The sequence below is a fragment of the Delphinapterus leucas genome, chromosome 19 (genome assembly GCF_059928025.1).
Source record: "Delphinapterus leucas isolate spDelLeu-1000000601 "Yukka" chromosome 19, BTC_Dleu_Yukka2, whole genome shotgun sequence".
Taxonomy (NCBI): domain Eukaryota; kingdom Metazoa; phylum Chordata; class Mammalia; order Artiodactyla; family Monodontidae; genus Delphinapterus; species Delphinapterus leucas.
In genome coordinates this window covers 55,792,432-55,811,844 of record NC_143147.1, presented here as the reverse complement: position 1 = coordinate 55,811,844, position 19,413 = coordinate 55,792,432, and the positions used below count along the sequence as shown (strand labels likewise).

At 47.2% G+C, this 19,413-nt stretch overlaps 1 protein-coding gene across 6 annotated transcripts in view; it reads left to right on the top strand.

The window, feature by feature from the left end:
- STRADA (STE20 related adaptor alpha) overlaps positions 1-18,139 on the top strand; it is a 29,278-nt gene extending 11,139 nt beyond the window's left edge. For 4 of the 6 annotated variants that reach the window (XM_022589120.2, XM_022589119.2, XM_022589123.3 and 1 more), the window contains exons 3-11: positions 8,773-8,875; positions 9,279-9,400; positions 11,195-11,303; positions 11,409-11,532; positions 13,089-13,260; positions 13,788-13,892; positions 16,355-16,596; positions 16,889-16,931; positions 17,211-18,139. In XM_022589120.2, the coding sequence (XP_022444828.1) occupies positions 8,773-8,875; positions 9,279-9,400; positions 11,195-11,303; positions 11,409-11,532; positions 13,089-13,260; positions 13,788-13,892; positions 16,355-16,596; positions 16,889-16,931; positions 17,211-17,363 (1,173 nt within the window). In that variant the 3' untranslated portion in view covers positions 17,364-18,139. Of the gene's footprint in view, positions 1-2; positions 4,480-8,772; positions 8,876-9,278; positions 9,401-11,194; positions 11,304-11,408; positions 11,533-13,088; positions 13,261-13,787; positions 13,893-16,354; positions 16,597-16,888; positions 16,932-17,210 lie in introns of those variants that run through there. The other 2 variants (XM_022589117.3, XM_022589124.3) reach the window with 2 other exon arrangements.
- The last annotated feature ends 1,274 nt before the right edge of the window (positions 18,140-19,413 follow it).

The following is a 19,413-nucleotide window of genomic DNA, read 5'->3' as shown; positions in this document are numbered from 1 at the left end:
GTACAGTATGGCATTTAGCCATCACTTCAGGATAAATATCGCTGCCTTTTTGTTGATTAAATCAATTTATAGAAATTAGCAATTTATATTTGTTTGGCTACAGCTGTTATATTTACTTGGCTCCTTTTTGAATACATGCTTTCCCCAAAATTTGAGGACTAATCTGGCAGTTGTCCTTGGCCTTTCTTGATTGTTAGAAAGCCAGTATTTACTTAAAAGCACACGTGTTTCTTCTAAGTATTTGTCTATGAAACACATATTCTTAAAGGAAAAAAAGTAGGTGTTTAAAAGTCTCTAGCCTTGAAGATTTAAAAAATAAAATTATAGTCAGGACAAAGGTAGCAGTGATATAAAAGTTATGGTTTTTCTGATCAATCTAGTTGACTCATCTTTTCATGAGACTTAGAGACTAGAGAAAAAAAAATCTGTCAGGACAAAAATACTAACTTCCTATTGTAAAATCTAAATGTTGATTCAGAAGTAAAGTAGGTTTGCAATTTTGAGGTTTAACAAATCCAGGCACTCCCCTTTGGCTATTTTCCAACTGAGCTGTTTTGGGAACTGTGATCTTGACTTAAGGCAAGGAAAATTCTTTTTCTATAAAAATAATAGTAGTAAAGCCCCTTTCTTTTTATCTGTACACCATGATACTCTCTTCAGCTCCTATAGCTAAAGAAATGGGTTATCAGATAGAGTATGTTGGCTAACTGATCCAAACTACCTCGAGAGGCTTGAGTAATTGAAAACTCAAACTTGCTAGTTACTAGGTAGCACCTATTAATTTATCTTCCCTACTGCCACTCAAAGAACTTCTGGAGTTGAATTATTCATAAACTTTGTCAAAGGGTTTTAGAGAAGACAAATAAGAGTTTAGAAAAATGATGAGTTATTTTTGTTTTGGTTATAAAGAATAAAAGTAATCTGCACAGTAAAGGAAAGGCTAGTGGAACAAAAATACTATGTTCTGGTGCTATTCTCATTTTTTTCCCCATCATTAATGGCAATACAGTGGTTTAAAAGTAAACATTGGCATTGATGGAAATTGAGTTGGAAGTCCAGTTTACATTAATTAGCTTAAAATATTCCAGTTATGTGAATTAGGTGAATGGATTTTGGTTTCAGTGTCTTGAGGGTAGGATCTCTGGATGTCTTTTGATAATTCCCTAGTCTCTGATCTGAGGAGGATGAAGAGATTGTTCTGTATATTGTTTACAGCTTCATGAAGTGTATGTTACCAAGCTGATGCAGCTTGGAATTTGCCTTCTGCTCTAAGAAGCCTTAGTTTGATTTCCTTTTACCTGTTCACCTGGCTTATCTTTGACTTGTAAGAAGCCCCTCTTAAGCAGCCGCTCCTGCCATTTATATACCAGAAAACTGATGTCCGTGGCACACACACGAAAATCTTATTTTGATAAATTGAGGCTAATTTACTCTGCACCCAATATCTAGCAATATAATTTAAGATATTTGGAGATGTGTAATCATTCCAATACTTTACAGTTAAAATCTTTACTTTGATCACTTTTCAGAATAGAGAAAATAAAAAGCACAGATACAGAATTTGTCTTCTTTTGGAGCAGAAAGTCATTTAAGTTGTCCTTTGCTTTATTCATATGCATCAGGAGTAGCAGAGAGCCAAAAAGCCCTTGCTTTATTTTCATTTAGAATAGAATGTATCTGACTGGAGAATCAAATTGGGTAATGGTCCCATAAACACATGTGACTGTATTAAAACTTTTTTGTCTTTTTTTTTGGCAAACCTGTTTTCTAGTCCCTGCACTCCCTGGGAAATAGCCAACCATGCATATAATTTTATAATGAATTTTTTGTTCACAGTATAAGACTCTGAAACTAGCCTATTGAAAGTAACATTGTGTGCTGATGGAAAGTAATTGTATGACCAGAACTATAGCAGTTGAGTTGTACTCAGTAAAGAATACCCGTAGAATAAGAGCCTTGCCAAGTTTTGAAGAGCCATAGATTTATGTTTAAAACTCCATCTATCTGCAGCATTTTTACTGTGGATCTCTGGGGGTGTGTGTGTGTGTGTGTGTTTATATGTAGCACTGCAGGCACTTTTTGCTGTAATGATTCTTAAGTGGTTTCCATTAGTAAATGTAGTCCTAAGTGCAGTAATTGCTGTTCTGAATGTGGGTGTGTCTTCTTCCAAAACCCAACATGCCAACACTCAATCTCTCCACTCCAGAGCAGCCTCCGGGTGACACTCGGAGAAAAGTAAGTGATTTTCCAGGCTCTAGTACTGTGGCTTGTTGCATGGAGGTGACTTGTGGAATGTTGTATGTTTTTTTGGTTGGCTTATCATTTTATGTTTCTGCTCATCTGTCACTGAGTTTTATACATGGTATAATTCTTCTACTTGTGGGGACTTAGGTTTCACCCTAGAGAGATTCTGATGTGTACTTTGAAAACTGAAAAACTCTCAGGCACTTTTTCTGTCTCCTCCCCTTTGTAGCCTTACCAGTCACCAGCCACCCCCTCCAAAAACTAAAAGGGACAGTTTCAACACTGTAACATGTGGTTATCTTTCAGTGGCTAGTAGTACTAAATTTCCCATCCTTAGTCTATTAATAATAGATTTCAGTCCACAGAGATAATATAGATCTCTGTCTAGATTATAAGGCAGGACGTCAAATCTAGTTTAAAAACAAAACCCCATGTTTTAAAGTACAAAACAGAAAATGTATTTTTTTTGGCAGAAGTTTCAAGACTCTTGCCCTGCTTCTTACTCTTCTAGTTTATTTTACCAGTGGAAATAACAGCAGCGTGCCAAGCTGCTTTTATTTATTTATTTATTTGTTTGTTTATTTATTTATTTATTTTTGGCTGCCTTGGGTCTTCGTTGCTGCGCGCGGGCTTTCTCTAGTTGGGGCAAGCGGTGGCTTCTCTTGTTGCAGAGCATGGGTTCTAGGGCGCGTGGGCTTCAGTAGTTGTGGCATGCGGGCTCAGTAGTTGTGGCTTGCAGGCTCTAGAGCGCATGCTCAGTAGTTGTGGCTCACGGGCTTCGTTGCTCCACAGCATGTGGGATCTTCCCTGACCAGGGCTCGAACCCGTGTCCCCTGCATTGGCAGGCAGATTCTTAACCACTACGCCCCACCAGGGAAGTCCCCAAGCTCCTTTTGATACTGTGAATCAGTGTCTTATACAGAGAGGATAAGAGCCCTTTTCTCCATAGACGTCTTCCTCTTTTCAGATAACAGACCTTTGTGCCTTTTGCAGGCAGCTCCAAGGTGAGTGAAGGGTGATGCTGCTGCCTAGGAATTTCTTTCTGAGTAAAGCTTGGCTGCGCTTTACTAGCCAAGAGCACTTCACTATCAGATCCCAATATTTTCCAGTCAGGAGACCAAAAACGTGCCCTATAGGATCAGTTGGGTATTTTTCCAGAGTACAGCGCCAATTATATATAGTTCTTATATTTTCACAGTGGCTGACGTTATACCAAAATTTATCCTGTGTGAAACCTTTGGGAGGTTGAATGTGCTTATTTGTTGGACATTTCATAAATATTGTGTTTGTGGGCTTTATTGCATTTTGTCTTTAAACAAGCTCTTTAAACAAAGTTATCATTTTATGGTCATTTCTGGATAGCAGTAGCTTATGTATTTTTCAAATACTTCAAAATGAACAAAGTGCTTTTCATGGTGGGGGAAACTAAGAAAAGACTTTGATAGAATTCGTTTCTTTCTCTAGGCAATTTGAGATTATACATTATACTAATAAAACCGTGCCATGCTATGTTTAACGAGAATGGGCTAAATATCTCCTTTTCATCTGAATTTTGACCTTTTCTAAATCGGAAGCAGTATAATGGACTAACCTGCCTTTCTTGTGGTAAAACCAGACCAAATCTCTTCCTTTCAAAATAGTGCCTTTGTTTTCCTAAATAAAGGTCGCCTTCTGTCTGAGTTCAGACTATAGAACATCCACAAAGTAGAAAGCATCCATTTTAGGGTCATTTCCGGGGAGTTGGGGACAGAATGGTAGAGGGGTCACAGCAGCCACCAGACGAGTTCATTTCATGCGATTCTGGATTTGCCCAATGAACTCATCTTCCCAATTACCTAAAGAATTTCATTTTCTAAACCTAACACTTTGAAGTAGTTTTCCATAGTCAACAAAGACAGTAGAAATATTGTCAAGTTACGAACTAATCATATCAGTAGTTTAATGAATCATTTCTCACCTAGGCTCAACAAAAGTGTGGCTTTAGTGTGTAGCCTGGTAGGTAGTATGTCTTACGTGCACTCCTGGCAAGGAAAAGGCAGATAGGTAATTTTAAGAAAAAAGTATCCTATATGTAGTTTATCCAAAGGGAGTTATTTAAAGTGCCTATAAAAGAATTTTTTTAAATCTCAGGTCTCAGCTGTCCCTCATAGTCCTTTTTTTTTTTTTTCAAATTAGAGAAACAAGGAGTTTGCCTACAGATCAGAGGAGAGACCTTCAAATACAAAGTCATTCTAGGTTTGTTCTCATTGGGGCCATATTGTTACCTGCTAAAAAATGCAGTACTTTCTCACATGCAGGTGTCAGATTCTGATCTGTGAAGTTCCCCTGGTAACAGGGAAGCTAGGGAATGTGTTGTAGGAGGGCTGGCGTTTGCAGTATAAGTCAGCATGTGGAACTGTCTCCAGTGGAACCGACTGGTACGTTTGCTCTCCTCTCCAGCCCATGGGAATAACAAGGTCATGGGCAGAAAACCTCCTGAGTTCAAACGTTGCTTAAATGATTACTTTTTAAGTAGCTGCCAGCACTGTTGTAGGCCTTGGGGAATACATCAGTGAAGAAGACAGACAGGCCCTGCCCCGACAGAGCTTGCATTCTAGTAGAGAAGACAGGCAGTAGACAAAGTAAACTGCAGTGACCACTATGAAGAAAATCAAGCAAGATGACATAATAAAGTGACTGGGAGCTACTTTACTCGGCGGGACAGAGTCTTCAATGAATAGGTGACATTTGAGACCTCAGGGACGAGGAGAAGCAGCGATGAGAAAATGGTGGGGCAGGAGTGTCCCAAACGGAGGGACGGCTGGTGCGAGTTTGCTAAGACTGCTGGTTCGTGGGGGTCAGGTGCAGTGGGTCAGGGCAGCCCCGTGTGGGGTGAAGTCGTGGAAGTAGGCAACGGCCGGGTCGTGTGCATCCTCACAGGCCAGAGTAGGGGGTGTTGGGTCTGAAAGCAAGCCCCTGAGTTTTGTGTTAACCGGTGACACTGATTTTATTGAGGGCAGGTCGATACTTGAGAAAACAGAAAAGCAGAGCAAGAGTCTGTGCAGCGGGTTAGAGGTATGAGGTGAAGCTGAGACTCTCCAAAGTCAGCCTAGCCGGCGGCGAAGTTCCCAGCAGCTGGGGAGTCACTGTTTCCGAGCTCTTGGTTTAGGCTTTTTGCTCAAATTGTTACCGAGTCCAAGCTTGCTCCGCTCGCCGCACACCAGGTCAATAAATTGGGAAACGAGGTGTTGAGGCCAGGGATATGACTTTATTTGGAAAGCCGGCAGACCGAAAAGATGGCGGACTAGTGTCTCCAAAAAAACCATCTTATCGGAGTTTGGATGCCAGTTTCTTTTATAGAACACAGCGGGGAGGAGATGAGGAAGTAAAGTAAAAAGGCCATAAGTTTTGCAAATATCACCTTGAATGGCCAGCCTCGGGGAGGGGATGTGTTCATTTCTTCTTTCTCTCAGCCATCCACAGGTGGACGGGGTCAGGATGCTTCCCTGAACAAAGGCACTTTGGTTTAACATTCAGGCAGAGGGGCAGGGTTCCCCGAGGCAGGCCATTGTGTATAGACAGTATCCTTTAGTGAACAAAAGCAATGGAAGCAAAGGTTAAAGTAAAACAGATCCAACATGGAGTCAGATTTGGTTCTTCCCTGTTACAAAATCTGTACTCCATTTTGTTCCTTGATTGTCTGTATCCCTCTCACCTGTGTGAGGCACTGGCGTGGCACCAGTATCTTGTTTTGAAGACAAGATAGTTTCAAGAAGCTACAGTGGCTATTAAGTCATCCTAGAATCTGTTTTCAGAGCATTTGGAAACACAGAAACCTGTAAAAAACAAAATCAAACCAACTTTAAATATCGATCAAGCCCTATTTAGGAGTCTCTGTTTTCTCCATTTTCTTTGTTCCATCTTCTTTTCTGAACAGGAGAGTGACCAAAAAGTAGACAGCAAAAGAGAGAGGGGAAGAATAGAATTCATATTTATTGAATACCTGTGATACACCAAGTAGTGCTAAGCTCTTTACATATTTTATCTCATTTCATAGTCACAACAACCCTATGAAGTGGGGATTGTTCCACTGATGAATGATGAAGATCTCAGGGCTTAGAGGGACCTGCCCAGGGTCACAGAGCAAGTGATAGACTGAGTTCAAGTCCTGCCTATCCCTGGCCCCTAAGCCTCGAGTCTTCACATTATACCATAAGTTTTACTTAAAATAGCCTTTCCCAAATCATCTTCCCCCAAATTTAACAGATGTTAGGCACAAAAGACTTCTCTGGACAGGTATCTTTGGGAAATGTTAGGTTAAACGAAGTTATACTTTGTCAAATTACAGAACTTCTCAAAGCCCTTAATATGGGAGTACCCCTTGTGGTTGTCCATGAGAAAGAGAGTGCTGCATTTTGTAACTTAATTGGACGTGTAAACTTTTTTCGTGCGTTAACTGGCAGGATCCGTGTTCCATGGGGCCTCCTTTGGGGAAATCCTGCATTAAAACAACTAGGTAGAAAAGTGGACAAGAGACAGAAATAGGCATTTTCACTCTGGAGAAAACCCATGTAGCCAATAAATGCATGAAAAGATGCTCAACTTCATTAGCACTCGGAAATGTAAATCAGACCCACGATGAGACTGGCAAAAACGAAGTCTGAATATACCAAGTGTTGGGGAAAAGATGGATCAACAAGAACATACATGTATCGCTGGCGGGAATGTAAATTGATATAACCATTGTGGAAAACCGTTTGGCATTTTTTTCTAAAGTCGAATGTTCATATACTCTGTGACCTCCAGTTCCACTCCTAGGTGTAAGCTTTAGCGTAACTCCTGCATATATGTGTCAAGAAACACACTCAAGTGTGTTTTTAGTAGCACAGTTCATAATAGCAGCATGAAAAGTAACCGCAGAAGCCCATCAGCATTGGAAGGATAAATTGAGGTATGTTCACAAGATGAGTATTATACAGTATGGCTAAATACAACAATATAGGTGAATCTTAGAAATATAAAGTTGGTTAAATTAGAACTGTGATTTGCTAACAGGGCTTAATTCTGCTTGACTGGGTTCCTCTTAATGTTAAGTGGTGCTGGAGGTAAAACCCCATTTGGTTTCTTTTGTCATTGGCAGCATCAACTGTTTTGAAACCAGATGTGTTTCAAACATCAGGCACCCCCCACCCCACCCCAAGGTGGTACCAGCACGTCAGAATATTCTCGACTCCAGCACTTTTCTGTCTCGTGCTGAGCCAAGAGCCTTCGTGTATTCAAAGACCTTTTCCTGATCAGAGGACAGGTTTAGGAATGCAGCATATGACATGTGAGCTGGCCTAAGGCTCTTTGTTTCAGTTAGACATACATCTCAAGAAAGAGGATCCAAAAGAAAGAAAAATACTCACAGTCCCTAAGTCATACAAATAAATTTAGGTTTGGAAGAAGGAAACTGAACCTATTAAACTGAAGGAAGAGCCATTGGCCTGCCATGTATTTTGCTGGGCACTTTTCCATCAGGACCTCACATGTGACACCCACATCCTAAATGGCTGGGATCCAGCTTCATTTGCAGCCTGAGTGCACAGGGACGAGGGAGCAGGTCACTTTTGCTGCCTGGGATGATGGCTGAGACCTGACAGCTCTGTTCCCTGCCTGCAGCCCAGTGTGTTAGCTGTTTTCTGGCTTCACTTGGAAATGTCAGGGCATGATTGGTCTGGCCTCTTGGTTTGCTAAAAAGGGGGCCTCTTATGGCCACATTTTGCCTATAGCAAGATTCAGCGTTTGATCTTTGGGATTTTTTTAGTCAGGACCTTAAAAATAGGACCCTAGGGACTTACCTGGTGGCGCAGTGGTTAAGAATCCGCCTGCCCATGCAGGGGACACGGGTTCGAGCCCTGGTCCGGCAAGATTCCACATGCTGTGGAGCAACTAAGCCCATGCGCCACAACTTCTGAGCCCGCGTGCCACAACTACTGAAGCCCATGAGCCTAGAGCCCATGCTCTGCAACAAGAGAAGCCGCTGCAATGAGAAGCCCGCGCACCGCAAGGAAGAGTAGCCCCTGTCCGACACAACTAGAGAAAGCCCGCGCACAGCAACAAATACCCAACGCAGCCAAAAAAAAAAAAGGACCCTAATGCAGCAGGAAATTCAAGAGAAACCCCACCTCTCCATTCCCCTTCTCTTTTCTAAATGTGCCTTTCTCCAGACATCCTTTCCCAAGTAAGAATTTCATAGTTTTTAGCAAATGAGCCAGCTGTTGGGAAGGACAAGCAAACCAACGGTTGACTAGAACTGGCCCTTGTCCCCACCCCCGCTCGTAGATAGCGCTCACGCTTGCTCTGATATTAGTGCCAGTGACTGCATTGAACAGCTGGTGCTTTACTTTATATTTCTCATCAAGTAGGGCTGGAACTGTTTCTTTGCTCCAGGGTCAGAATTTGTATGTTTGTTTACATGCCAGTCTCCTTGTGGGTCTGAATTACCATCTCCCCACTCTCATCCCGTCCCCAAGTTCCTCTTACTAACCTGTTTTTCTTTTTCTTTAGACCAATGAGGCGAGCGCAGAGTCGATAGCATCCTTTTCTAAACAGGAGATCATGAGTAGCTTTCTGCCGGAGGGAGGGTGTTATGAGCTGCTCACCGTTATAGGTAATGTCCAGGACTGTCATGCTCCAGGGGATCATGGCAGCCGTGTCTCGGCATCCTCAGGTGAATGTGTGCCAGAAGCTGTCAGCCAGTTGGCGGGATTCGTGGAGACAAAACTGGCTTTTGTGGTTCTCCTATGGTTTTCTTCTTCCAAGTGTAGGGGAAGGGATCATGTTTCCAGGAGAGAAGCTCTTTTCAATTTTTTCTTTTGGGCTGTACACTTCTGGTGTCCTGGGCCATAGTCAGTTAGAATAGTTGGCTGAGAAGGAACTGATGGAAGAAAAATCAAGAAATAACAGAAATGAAAGTTTTAACTTGAATTTTCTTTTAAAATCAAGCCTCTTTAAGGAAGATGAAAACCTGTGTTGCTCTCGTCCCTGTTTATGGCATTTCCCTTTTCTTTTAGGCAAAGGATTTGAGGACCTGATGACAGTGAACCTAGCAAGGTACAAACCAGCGGGAGAGTATGTGACAGTACGAAGGATTAACCTAGAAGCTTGTTCCAATGAGATGGTGACGTTCTTGCAGGTAATCGAACGTGAATGTGACACTTGGAGGGAGGGCTCTTAGTTCCAGCAGTAACCACAAGGCATCTTTACATCTGTCTTCTGAAACAGCTGGCGGGAAACGAAGGTAGACCAAGCCAAGAAGTTACAGAAGCTCTTGGTGAAGAATCTTGGGCATTTGGCATTAAGGGTTCTATAACACTACTCAGCCCAATTTATATTCCCCTCTTCTTCACCAAATCCTCCTGTGACTCACTTATTCACGTATTTATTATTCAGAGAGGCTAAGTAACTCGCCCCTGGTCGCTCACACTAGTAAGTGGCAGAGGCAGGCTTCACACCCATTCTCTTTCCATGCGGGGCAGCTCGCCTGGCCACGGGCGACCGTCTTCCGACTCTTAGTGTCCTGTTTGCCTGAGGTTCCTTTCTTCTGGAGAAGCAAGTAGCTGCCCTCTTGTTAAACTGGGGGACACTGTAGGTCTAGTAAGTGCCTGGGGATGAAGGCTTGCCCTGGGAACTCCCTAGATTTAGGGCCTGGCTCAGTGTATTTTCAGTACAGTTGGCTGCAGCCCCTCCCCCTTCTTCAATTACAATGTTTTTCTGAACTCACGCTTATCTGACAGTGCTCCAGTACCAGTTCATGTGTTCAGAGTAGTTTTGGGGTCTGAGGATGGAACAGAATGTCAGTCCCAGCTCAGTTATTTGAGAAAAAGCATATCTGAGTTTGTTCTAGAGCATATTTGAGCTTTGTGATTCTTGTCTTTATCCCGCACAGCCGTAGACAGGTAGAAGGTGCTACCTATTTGACCTTGGCTCATTTCCCAGAGGCCAGGACCCTGGAGTTGCTGTACTTCTTTTGTCCAATTTTTTTTTCACATCTTTTGTCCAAATTTATTTTAAAATTCCATCGGTCTTACGCTTTTCATAGCTGCTTCTGAGGAAGGGAGCTCTCAGCCTGAGGTCGCTGGAGAAATCTATTCTAATGTTTAGTAGCTGTTGTTTGTTCTTTAATGCTTTCTTTCCGTGTTTCTATTGCTAACAACATTTTCCTTTATAATAGGAAAACACTTTTTTGTTTTATCTTATTTTTTTAATTTAAAAATTTTATTGGGTCTTTGTTGCTGCGTGCTGGCTTTCTCTAGTTGCAGGAGTGCGGCTACTCTTCGTTGCGGTGCGCGGGCTCCTCATTGTGGTTTCTTGTCTTGTTGCGGAGCACGGGCTCTAGGCGTGCGGGCTTCAGTAGTTGTGGTTCGCAGGCTCTAGAGCGCAGGCTCAGTAGTTGTGGCGCGTGGGCTTAGTTGCTCCACGGCGTGTGGGGTCTTCCCAGACCAAGGATCGAAGCAGTGTCCCCTGCATTGACAGGCAGAGTCTTAACCACTGCACCACCAGGGAAGTCCTTGTTTTCTTATCTTAAAGAGGAGTTCTGTGCCTGGGCCCTTGAAGTTGAGCTAAGCTTATAACTTCCTAAGTCTGCAGTAGGCGGTTTGTTTCCATGGCCTCCGAGGTGGTGCGCTGTGACCCTCTGCTGTGGTGTTAGCAGTTTCCCTGTTGGCAGGGAATGGTTTCTCGAGGTGCTTTAGGATTGGCTGGCAGAGCCCAAGTTAGGCAGAAGCTGGCGAAGGAGGGCTGGCTTCCCTGCTGAGATGGCAGAGCCTGGTTCCTCTCATACTGGTGGCACCTGCTCGGGCTGCTCCCAGGATTCTGAGCAGGGCACGCAGGGAGGCCTAGGTCCCCGTATTATTCATGCTGCCACCTTCATGTTGAGCGTCCTCCTCGGGGCCCCTTGGTTCTAACTGCAGCTCACCATTGCTTTCAGGGGGAGCTCCATGTCTCTAAGCTCTTCAGCCATCCCAATATCCTGCCATATCGAGCCACCTTTATCGCAGACAATGAGCTGTGGGTTGTCACATCATTCATGGCATACGGTGAGTGGGAAAGGGGTCCTGGCAGGGATGGGTTCTAAGAACTCTGCTGTCAGCTTGCTCACGTGCTGTCACCCTGTGCTCCGTCCCCACGATCCTCTTCCTCAGGCTCTGCAAAGGACCTCATCTGCACACACTTCACGGACGGCATGAATGAGCTGACGATTGCTTACATACTGCAGGGGGCGCTCAAGGCCCTGGACTACATCCACCACATGGGATACGTGCACAGGTGCTTTCTTGGGCCTGTTAACCCTTTATAAGAGTGGTATCTGGGCCCACGAGCCCTCGAGTAAAGGTTGACTGAAGCTAGTGAAGCCAGAGTTTAAAGCAAGGGTCGAATCCTGCCCTTGCCTCTGCTGGGAGGGCAGAGCATTTACCCTGTCAGCGCTAAAGCTACTGACTTTCTCTTTACCGAGCAGCTTGGTCCTGAGTATGAGGGGAACACCTGACGTGGGCCTCTGCACCCCACCTTCTCCTTCCTTGGAGCACCCATACTGGGGTGTGCCCTGGAGTCAGCCCTATGCTGGGAGGCTCGGGAGAAGACAGACTGCTCTGTAGATGGTGTCCAGAAAAGCGGCTCGTGGTAGGGGAGATAATAAAACTAGGACCCCTACCTAACTCCACATACAAAGGAGCACTTCAGATAGATTAAAGGCCTACATGGAAACGATAGACTTAGATAGAAGGAAACGTGAGGAAATATTTTCGTGACCTGAGGCATAACTTCTAAATGTTTTACATGCACAAAACAAGGCAAAAAATGGATGGAATTGATAATATCAAGATTAAAACTTCCTCTCCAATACAGGACACCAGGAACAAAGTTAAGAAAGGAGTTACAGCGTGGAAGGTGTTAGTTTTGTCTAAAACACACAGGAGATTAGTAACAAGGAAATTTTGTGAATCACTAAAAGGATAGCAAAGCAATAGAAAGATGAGCAAAGGATGTGGAGTTTATAAAAGAAAACAGACACTCAAATCTAGCAAGAATCAGAAAATCAAGTTAAAACAGGAGGATGTCACCTTATACCCGTGGGACTGGCTGTAATTCAGAGGCTGGGTGAGGACCAGTGCGGTGAAGAGGTGGCTCTCCTGTCCGGATAGTGGAAGGTGGCCCAACACAGCCAGTCGGGGTCACTTAGAACCAGGACCATCAGTGCTGCCTCTGGGTGCATACCCCAAAGAAACCCTCCCACAGGCCCATCAGGGGACATGTATGTGGACATCTTTGTTCATATTTGTGGTGATGAGGGGCAGTACGAGTGTCCTTCCTGGAAGAATGGATTAGTAAGTGTTAGACCCCACCCCAGAGTGCAGGTGGCATTTAGAAGCAACAATTAGGTGTATACAGTTGGCAACACAGATGGATCTTGGAAACATTACGCTGAAGAAAGGGCTGCATAACACAGTACCATTAGGTCAACAGAAAACACGTGAGAAAAAACAATACACTTTCGAGAATACCTACAAACAGAACGTACAGATTAAAGGCAGTAGATGGTAGAGGAAGCAGTGGTCTGTAAGCATAAAAGAGAACCTTAACAAAACATAAATACGTTTTAAAGTCTGGTGATATGTAAATGGGGTCATGCTATTTTTTCTTTTTGTGTATGTTTGAAAATTTTCATAAAAATGCGTGTTTGTGTATATATATATGTATGTATATGCGTATAGTACACACACACACCTGCCAGGGGAGAGGGCTGACCGGGTCTAGTGTGTGAAGACAAAGGTTTGTGGTGTGAGCGGCTCCTGCTGCCCCGTGACCCCCTCCCCGCCCCCCAGGAGTGTCAAAGCCAGCCATGTTCTGATCTCAGCGGATGGGAAGGTCTACCTGTCTGGTTTACGCAGCAACCTCAGCATGATCAGCCACGGGCAGCGGCAGCGTGTGGTCCACGACTTTCCCAAGTACAGTATCAAGGTTCTGCCGTGGCTCAGCCCAGAGGTCCTCCAGCAGGTCTGTGAACTGGGTCTCAAGGAGCCCCCATTCCCCACCAACTCGTGATTCCCCAAGGAGGCCTTCAGGAATTTCCGGGGATGGGGGTTCCTAGAGGGAGGGCTTCCCTGGTGGCCGGTAGAACTTGGACGCCTCTCGCATGGGTGTTCCACGCCCTTGGCAGCTGATCTCGTTCCCCCCCACCCCACCCTGGGGAGGGTCCCAAACTGCGCCTGAGGCTCCCTTCAAAGATGCTGCCATTTCCTGGGAAGAAGAGCGTTTGGGAAACGTTCGGCGCTCTCTACATCCCTGTCCTAAGCAGGAGCACGTCCTCCTGCTGCCACAGAGCATCAGCAAGGCATTCGTTCCTTCTAAAACAGCAGTGACCCCTCAGTAGTACAGGCGAGGAAAGTCTCAGCAGACGGTCCCGATTTGGAGACAGGCCTTCTTTTCCTCTCCCCAGTTTTTGCTCCACTCGCTTCTTTCTCTAAGAACAATGGCCAAGGCTACAGTGTGGAGTGACCTGTGGCTCTTTTCTCCTGATTTAGAATCTTCAGGGTTACGATGCCAAGTCTGACATCTACAGTGTGGGAATCACGGCCTGTGAACTAGCCAATGGCCACGTCCCCTTTAAGGATATGCCTGCCACCCAGGTGAGCCTGCAGCCCAGGGGCTTCCTTCTGCCTTCCTGCCTGTCTGCCTTCCACAAACACTTGCTGAGGAACCGCCACACGCAGGACACCAGCCTGGGATACTAAGATGAAAGACCCAGTTCTTTCCTTCAAGAGCCCCACCAGTGGGGAGATAGTTGTGTAACTGTTTACTTCTGTCAGTGGTAACTGTGGTGGTAATGGAGCCCGGGGGGTGGGGGGCGGGTGTGGGCTCACAATTTCAGGCCTGGAGCCCACACACCAGGTGTCTATTTAAAACATATAAATTAAGCTAACAAAGTTTTATAAATGTATAAAATATGTTCTATCTTCTTACCTTGATCCATATACCTGGAAGACCAGTTTCTAATTTAGAATTCTTAGACTTCTCAGGTTCTGTGCTACCACGTTCCAGTCAATACCTTTGCAACCTCCAGCCTGCAAGTTCTACTTCTGTTCATGCCCCTTTTAACCACCGCCCTTGGCTTCTAGGCATACACGCAGCCAGTGGCATCGTCTACCCTTGGAGACAGACCCAGGGAAGAGGGTTATCCAGGTCTTATCAAGTCCAGGAAGTGGACTTGGGTCATTTGGGCAAGGATTACCTGGGTCCCAAGTACCTGGAGCATGATCTAGACCTGAGAGGGGGTGGGGGCGGGCGTGTAGGCTCTGAGTCAGCCTCTCCCAGAACCCACAGACTGCTTGCCCTGTGGGGAGAGGAGCAGCTAGAGAACGGCCAGAGGGAAGCTCTAGAGGAGGGGATCTGGGAAGGCTTCTGGGAGGAGGTGACCCTTGAGACTTGAAGGCAAATAGGAATTAACTGTGTGAAGAATGGGAACTGGAAGGAAACTCTTTTCGGCAGAGGGAGCAGCATGTGCAAAGACCCAGAGTCAAGAAAGAACAGGGCCGGGGTTTCCCTGGTGGCGCAATGGTTGAGAGTCTGCCTGCCGATGCAGGGGACACGGGTTCGTGCCCCGGTCCGGGAAGATCCCACATGCCGCAGAGCGGCTGGGCCCGTGAGCCATGGCCGCTGAGCCTGCGCGTCTGGAGCCTGTGTTTTGCAACGGGAGAGGCCACAACAGTGAGAGGCCCGCGTACCGCAAAAAAACAAACAAACAAAAAAAAAAAACAGGATCTGGGAAGAGCAGGTAGTTGTAAATGGCTGACGTACGGGTGCTTCTGGGGGGCTGCTAGGTGACGTGGTTGGAGAAGGAAGCAAGGGCAGATCACGAAGGACTTTGCTTGTGTGCCACGCCAGGGTGTTTGGTTTCTGTCCCAAAGCATGTGGAGAATTGCTGAAGGAGTGATAGCATCAGATACATATTTTATAAAGATGACTCTCGCAGATGGATTAGTTCTGGCAGACTAGTTAGGAGGGTATGGAAATCTATCTAGGTAAGGAGTCTAGAAGGTCTAAGTAAGACAGAAACGGATGCTCAGGAAAGACTTAAAAGGCCATTTTTAGGTAAACAAGGTACGGGTGCAGAAACAGCAGTGCCCAGGAGAACCTCCTGAGGTGATGGAAATGTTCTGTACCTAAGGCTGTCCAGCGTGGCAGCCACTAGTCACCTGTAGCTGTTGAGCACTGTGGCCCGTGAGATTGAGGACTGGATTTTAAGCTGAATTTAAATAAATATAAATAGCTATGGGAATTCCCTGGCAGTGCAGTGGTTAGGACTCAGTGCTTTCACTGCTGGGGCCCAGGTTCAAGCCCTGGTCAGGGAACTGAGATCCTGCAAGCCAAGCGGCATGGCCAAAAGCAACCAAAAAAAATCTCTCTCTGTCTCTCTCTGTCTGTCTCTGTCTCTGTCTCTGTCTCTCTGTCTCTCTGTCTCTCTCTCTCTCTCTATATATATATACATATATATGGCTACATGTGGCTGGTGGCTCCCATATTGGACAGCACAGCTCTAGAAGGATTTCCAGGTTTCTGCCTTGAACAGCTCACAAGGTCCATGAGGACAGCAGTCCCCAAGGTGGGCTGCTTTTACATGTGTGGAGTCTGAGGACTTCGGAACAGCTGCCTAGCCCGACCCTGGGTTCACTGCTCCTGTGCAGCCCGCTGCAGTGACAGTCGGCCAGAGTGAACCCCATCGGACCCACCTGGGCGTGGCACACTGGGGCTGGGCTTTAAAGAAAGGACCTGGCTGCCACCTTGACCCTAGGGTGAGGGCTCTACAGTTGGAAGGATCTGGTGGCTTATGAAGGGGGAGAGACTGCAAGCCCCTGCCTTCCAACCACGGCGGAGGCGGGTACTCTTTTGCAGTCCTCCTCGTCAGTTTGGCCTTGCTAGGGTGTGGCTGCCGAGTCAGTGGCTGCCAGTCCTTCGGAAAAGTCAGACTTTTTCCACTTCTTTCGTTACTTCTCCCGAATCACTCGGTGTTGGGAAAAGTATACTTGTGAAGAAACTCTATAGGCCTTCCAGGGGCCCCCTCCAGCCTAGCCCCTGGCTCTGTCCTCCCCAGATGCTGCTGGAGAAGCTGAACGGCACCGTACCCTGCCTGCTGGACACCAGCACCATCCCTGCCGAGGAGCTGACCATGAGCACCTCGCGCTCAGCGGCCAACTCTGGCCTGAGTGAGAGCCTGGCCCCCAGCCCCCCCAGGACCTCCAATGGCGACACGCCGTCCCACCCCTATCACCGCACCTTCTCACCCCACTTCCACCACTTTGTGGAGCAGTGCCTTCAGCGCAACCCGGATGTAAGGTATGTCTGCTGGGCTGGGAGTGGGCTTTGTGGGGAGCCCAGGGGGCTCTGGAGTGCAAGGCCGGGTTTGAGAGGATGCATCTGTCCTGTAAAAGTCTGGGTTCCTGGGAGGAGTCCAGAGCCCCCTCGGCAGGAGGGGTTTGCTAGGAAGCCAGCCTGGGTAGCTCTGGCTGTTGTTTCTTGGTGAGCTGAGGGAAGGAGAGGGGGCAATAGAGGGTAAGGTAGAAGCAGCAGGATTGGGGAAATCCGGGGCACAGGGCTGATGCTGGTCTCTCCTCCCCTTCCTCTACAGACCAAGTGCTAGCACCCTCCTGAACCATTCTTTCTTCAAGCAGGTACAGTAGCACTTTCCCAAGGCTCCCTGGTTGTTTTTCTTGCCTGTGGTTCCAACCACCCTCAGTCCCCTTAGCTTTAGGGTCTTTAGATATTCTCTCCTCCTCCGTTCAAATCAGAGAAATGACCATGTTTCCAAAGCCCCTTAAAGGCGCTGCTCCTTCCTCCCAGAGACTCGTGGCTCCAACAGCCCATCTGTCCCTGGGCCGTGGTCCCTTGCCCCATGATGTCCTGAGGCTCAAAGCAACAGCATCCACCCCCAACTCTCTCTCCTCCCCCAGATCAAGCGACGTGCCTCAGAGGCTCTGCCTGAGTTACTTCGTCCTGTCACCCCCATCACCAGTTTTGAAGGCAGCCAGTCTCAGGATCACAGTGCAATCTTTGGCCTGGTGACAAACCTGGAAGAGCTGGAGGTGGACGACTGGGAGTTCTGAGCCTCTGAAGAAGGTGCACATTCTCCATCCCGGGCTGCGTGAGCCTCCGGGACCCTTCCTGAGGGCTGGCTGCACTCCCACCCTCCTGGGGGCAGATTGAGCAGAAAGGGCATTTCTGCCAGGAGTGTTGGCTACTTACTGACTGGGAGAGAAATTCCTGGAAGGAAACTTTTTTTTTTTTTTTTTTTTTAACTGCTCCAAAGGCTTTTGAGACACGAGGGAATCCCAACAACCAGGGATTGGGAGGGGCCGGAAAGCTGACGTTCCCAGTCCTGGGAGCTCAGGTGACCTGACCTCTTCAGAAGGAATAGATGCTGTTCTGGCTGTGGCGGCTGAAGTCCAAGGCCAGGGTTTGACTCACCCACCCAGGGAACTGTGCGACTTCTTCCCACTCTGGCTCTCCTACCAGCCTAGTTGCGTCCTTCTCCCCTGCTCTCAGATCCTATAGGTCCAGAGGGGCAAGCAATAAGACTCCCCTCCCCTCGGACCTCTCCCTAATAACTGAAGGCAAGGGTATTGTTTCTTTATAAGCACTAGCTTAAGGCTAGGGCAGTCCATCCTCCTCCCCCTTTTTGCTTGGGCCCTGACACCTGAAACCTTCCCTTGGTTCATCTTTGTAGCTCATTCCTTTCCCACGAAGAGTCCATCTTACCGACTCCTGCTGGCCGCCTTGGTGCTTCCTCCAAGGGCCATAATTTTTGCCTAACCTGAGGGCCTGAGTCCTTATGCAGTGTTAGTTTCATCGCCAGAACAAATTAAAAGTTCCAGAGAATCCACTGGAGAGTGACATTGTTGTGTGTTGGCCATGCAGGCTCCGACGTGAGTCATTCCACCCCCGGTTCTGCCATCTGAGAGTGGTCCCACAAGAGCTTGTGGAAGCGCAGCGGTGACTTCCTTCGTTAGCTAGACAGCCTCACAGCACACGTTTCTTTTAAAACCCATAATGGATTTGTCTCTTAACTATCTAACATTGAGACGATTAATTTTAGCCTGTGGCCATCAAACTGCTTTGGGGCTGGAAAAGTCTGAGCGCTGGAGACCGGCCTCTCTGCAGAACCACTTCTGGGCCACTGGAGCCCAGGCAGAAGAGGCTCACTTTTGTCAGGAAAGGCGGTGGACGGGGTTGTTTTGGAACAGGACTCAGTGTCTCCTCACCGTTGGGACTCATACTCAAAGAGCAGGTAACCTAAGACCCGGCCCCAGCCCTTCCTGTCGTCCTGGCTGGCAGCCAGGGAGTCCAGGCCAGGGGGTGATTCTCACCTCGGGCTCCTGCGTGTGCGTCCCAGCCTGCACTCTCCCCGCAGCCGGGCCCCTTCCCCCACCAGTCTCCCCAGGTGGGTGCCCCTCTCTAGCCTGGGTACTTCAAATGTCAGATCAAGGAAGTGCCCCTCCCTCTTCCCTGTAGCTGCTTTAACCCGTCAAATGCCCTCACTTTCCCTTTCCTCAGAAATTGTAACATCAGTTTTAAAAAGAAAAATAGAAAACCTCTTCCTCTGGGCAGTTACAGGGGTTGAGGGGAAGGGACTCGCACCAGCCGGGAGGGTGTGGGGAAACCTGAAACGGAGGGAGTGAGAAGGCCAGGTCACATTTATTTCCAGCCCTCTTGCCAGCTGGTTTTTTTTTTTTTTAAACCTCAAGTTCCCTTTTCTTAACACCCTCGGCAGCTTGTTTTTTTTCCCTCTGATCTGCTTGCTCCACCTTGCTCTCGGCGCCCCAAGGGCTGATTCTGTGGGGGCCGCCGCAGTTCAGCTGCGGGTCATCCTGGGCAGGGCAGGGGCGCCTGAGGCACCAGCCAAGCGCTGCTCCTTGCACCTCAGAGAGCTTCACGTTTCTTGCATCACCACAGCCCCCTTTGAGCATCTGACGACAGGTGTGGAAGCTTGGCTGGTAAAGATGCCCGTTAACAGTTTTAGAAGTTCTCACACACCCCATCCAGGGAGTTCGGAGGGCTGCAGCTCAACCCAAACGTAAAACTTCCTCCAGAGAGGGAGGGAGGCTGAGGGGAAGAGTGAAGCACAGCCTGGGTGCCCTGAGCGAGCCAAGGGAACAG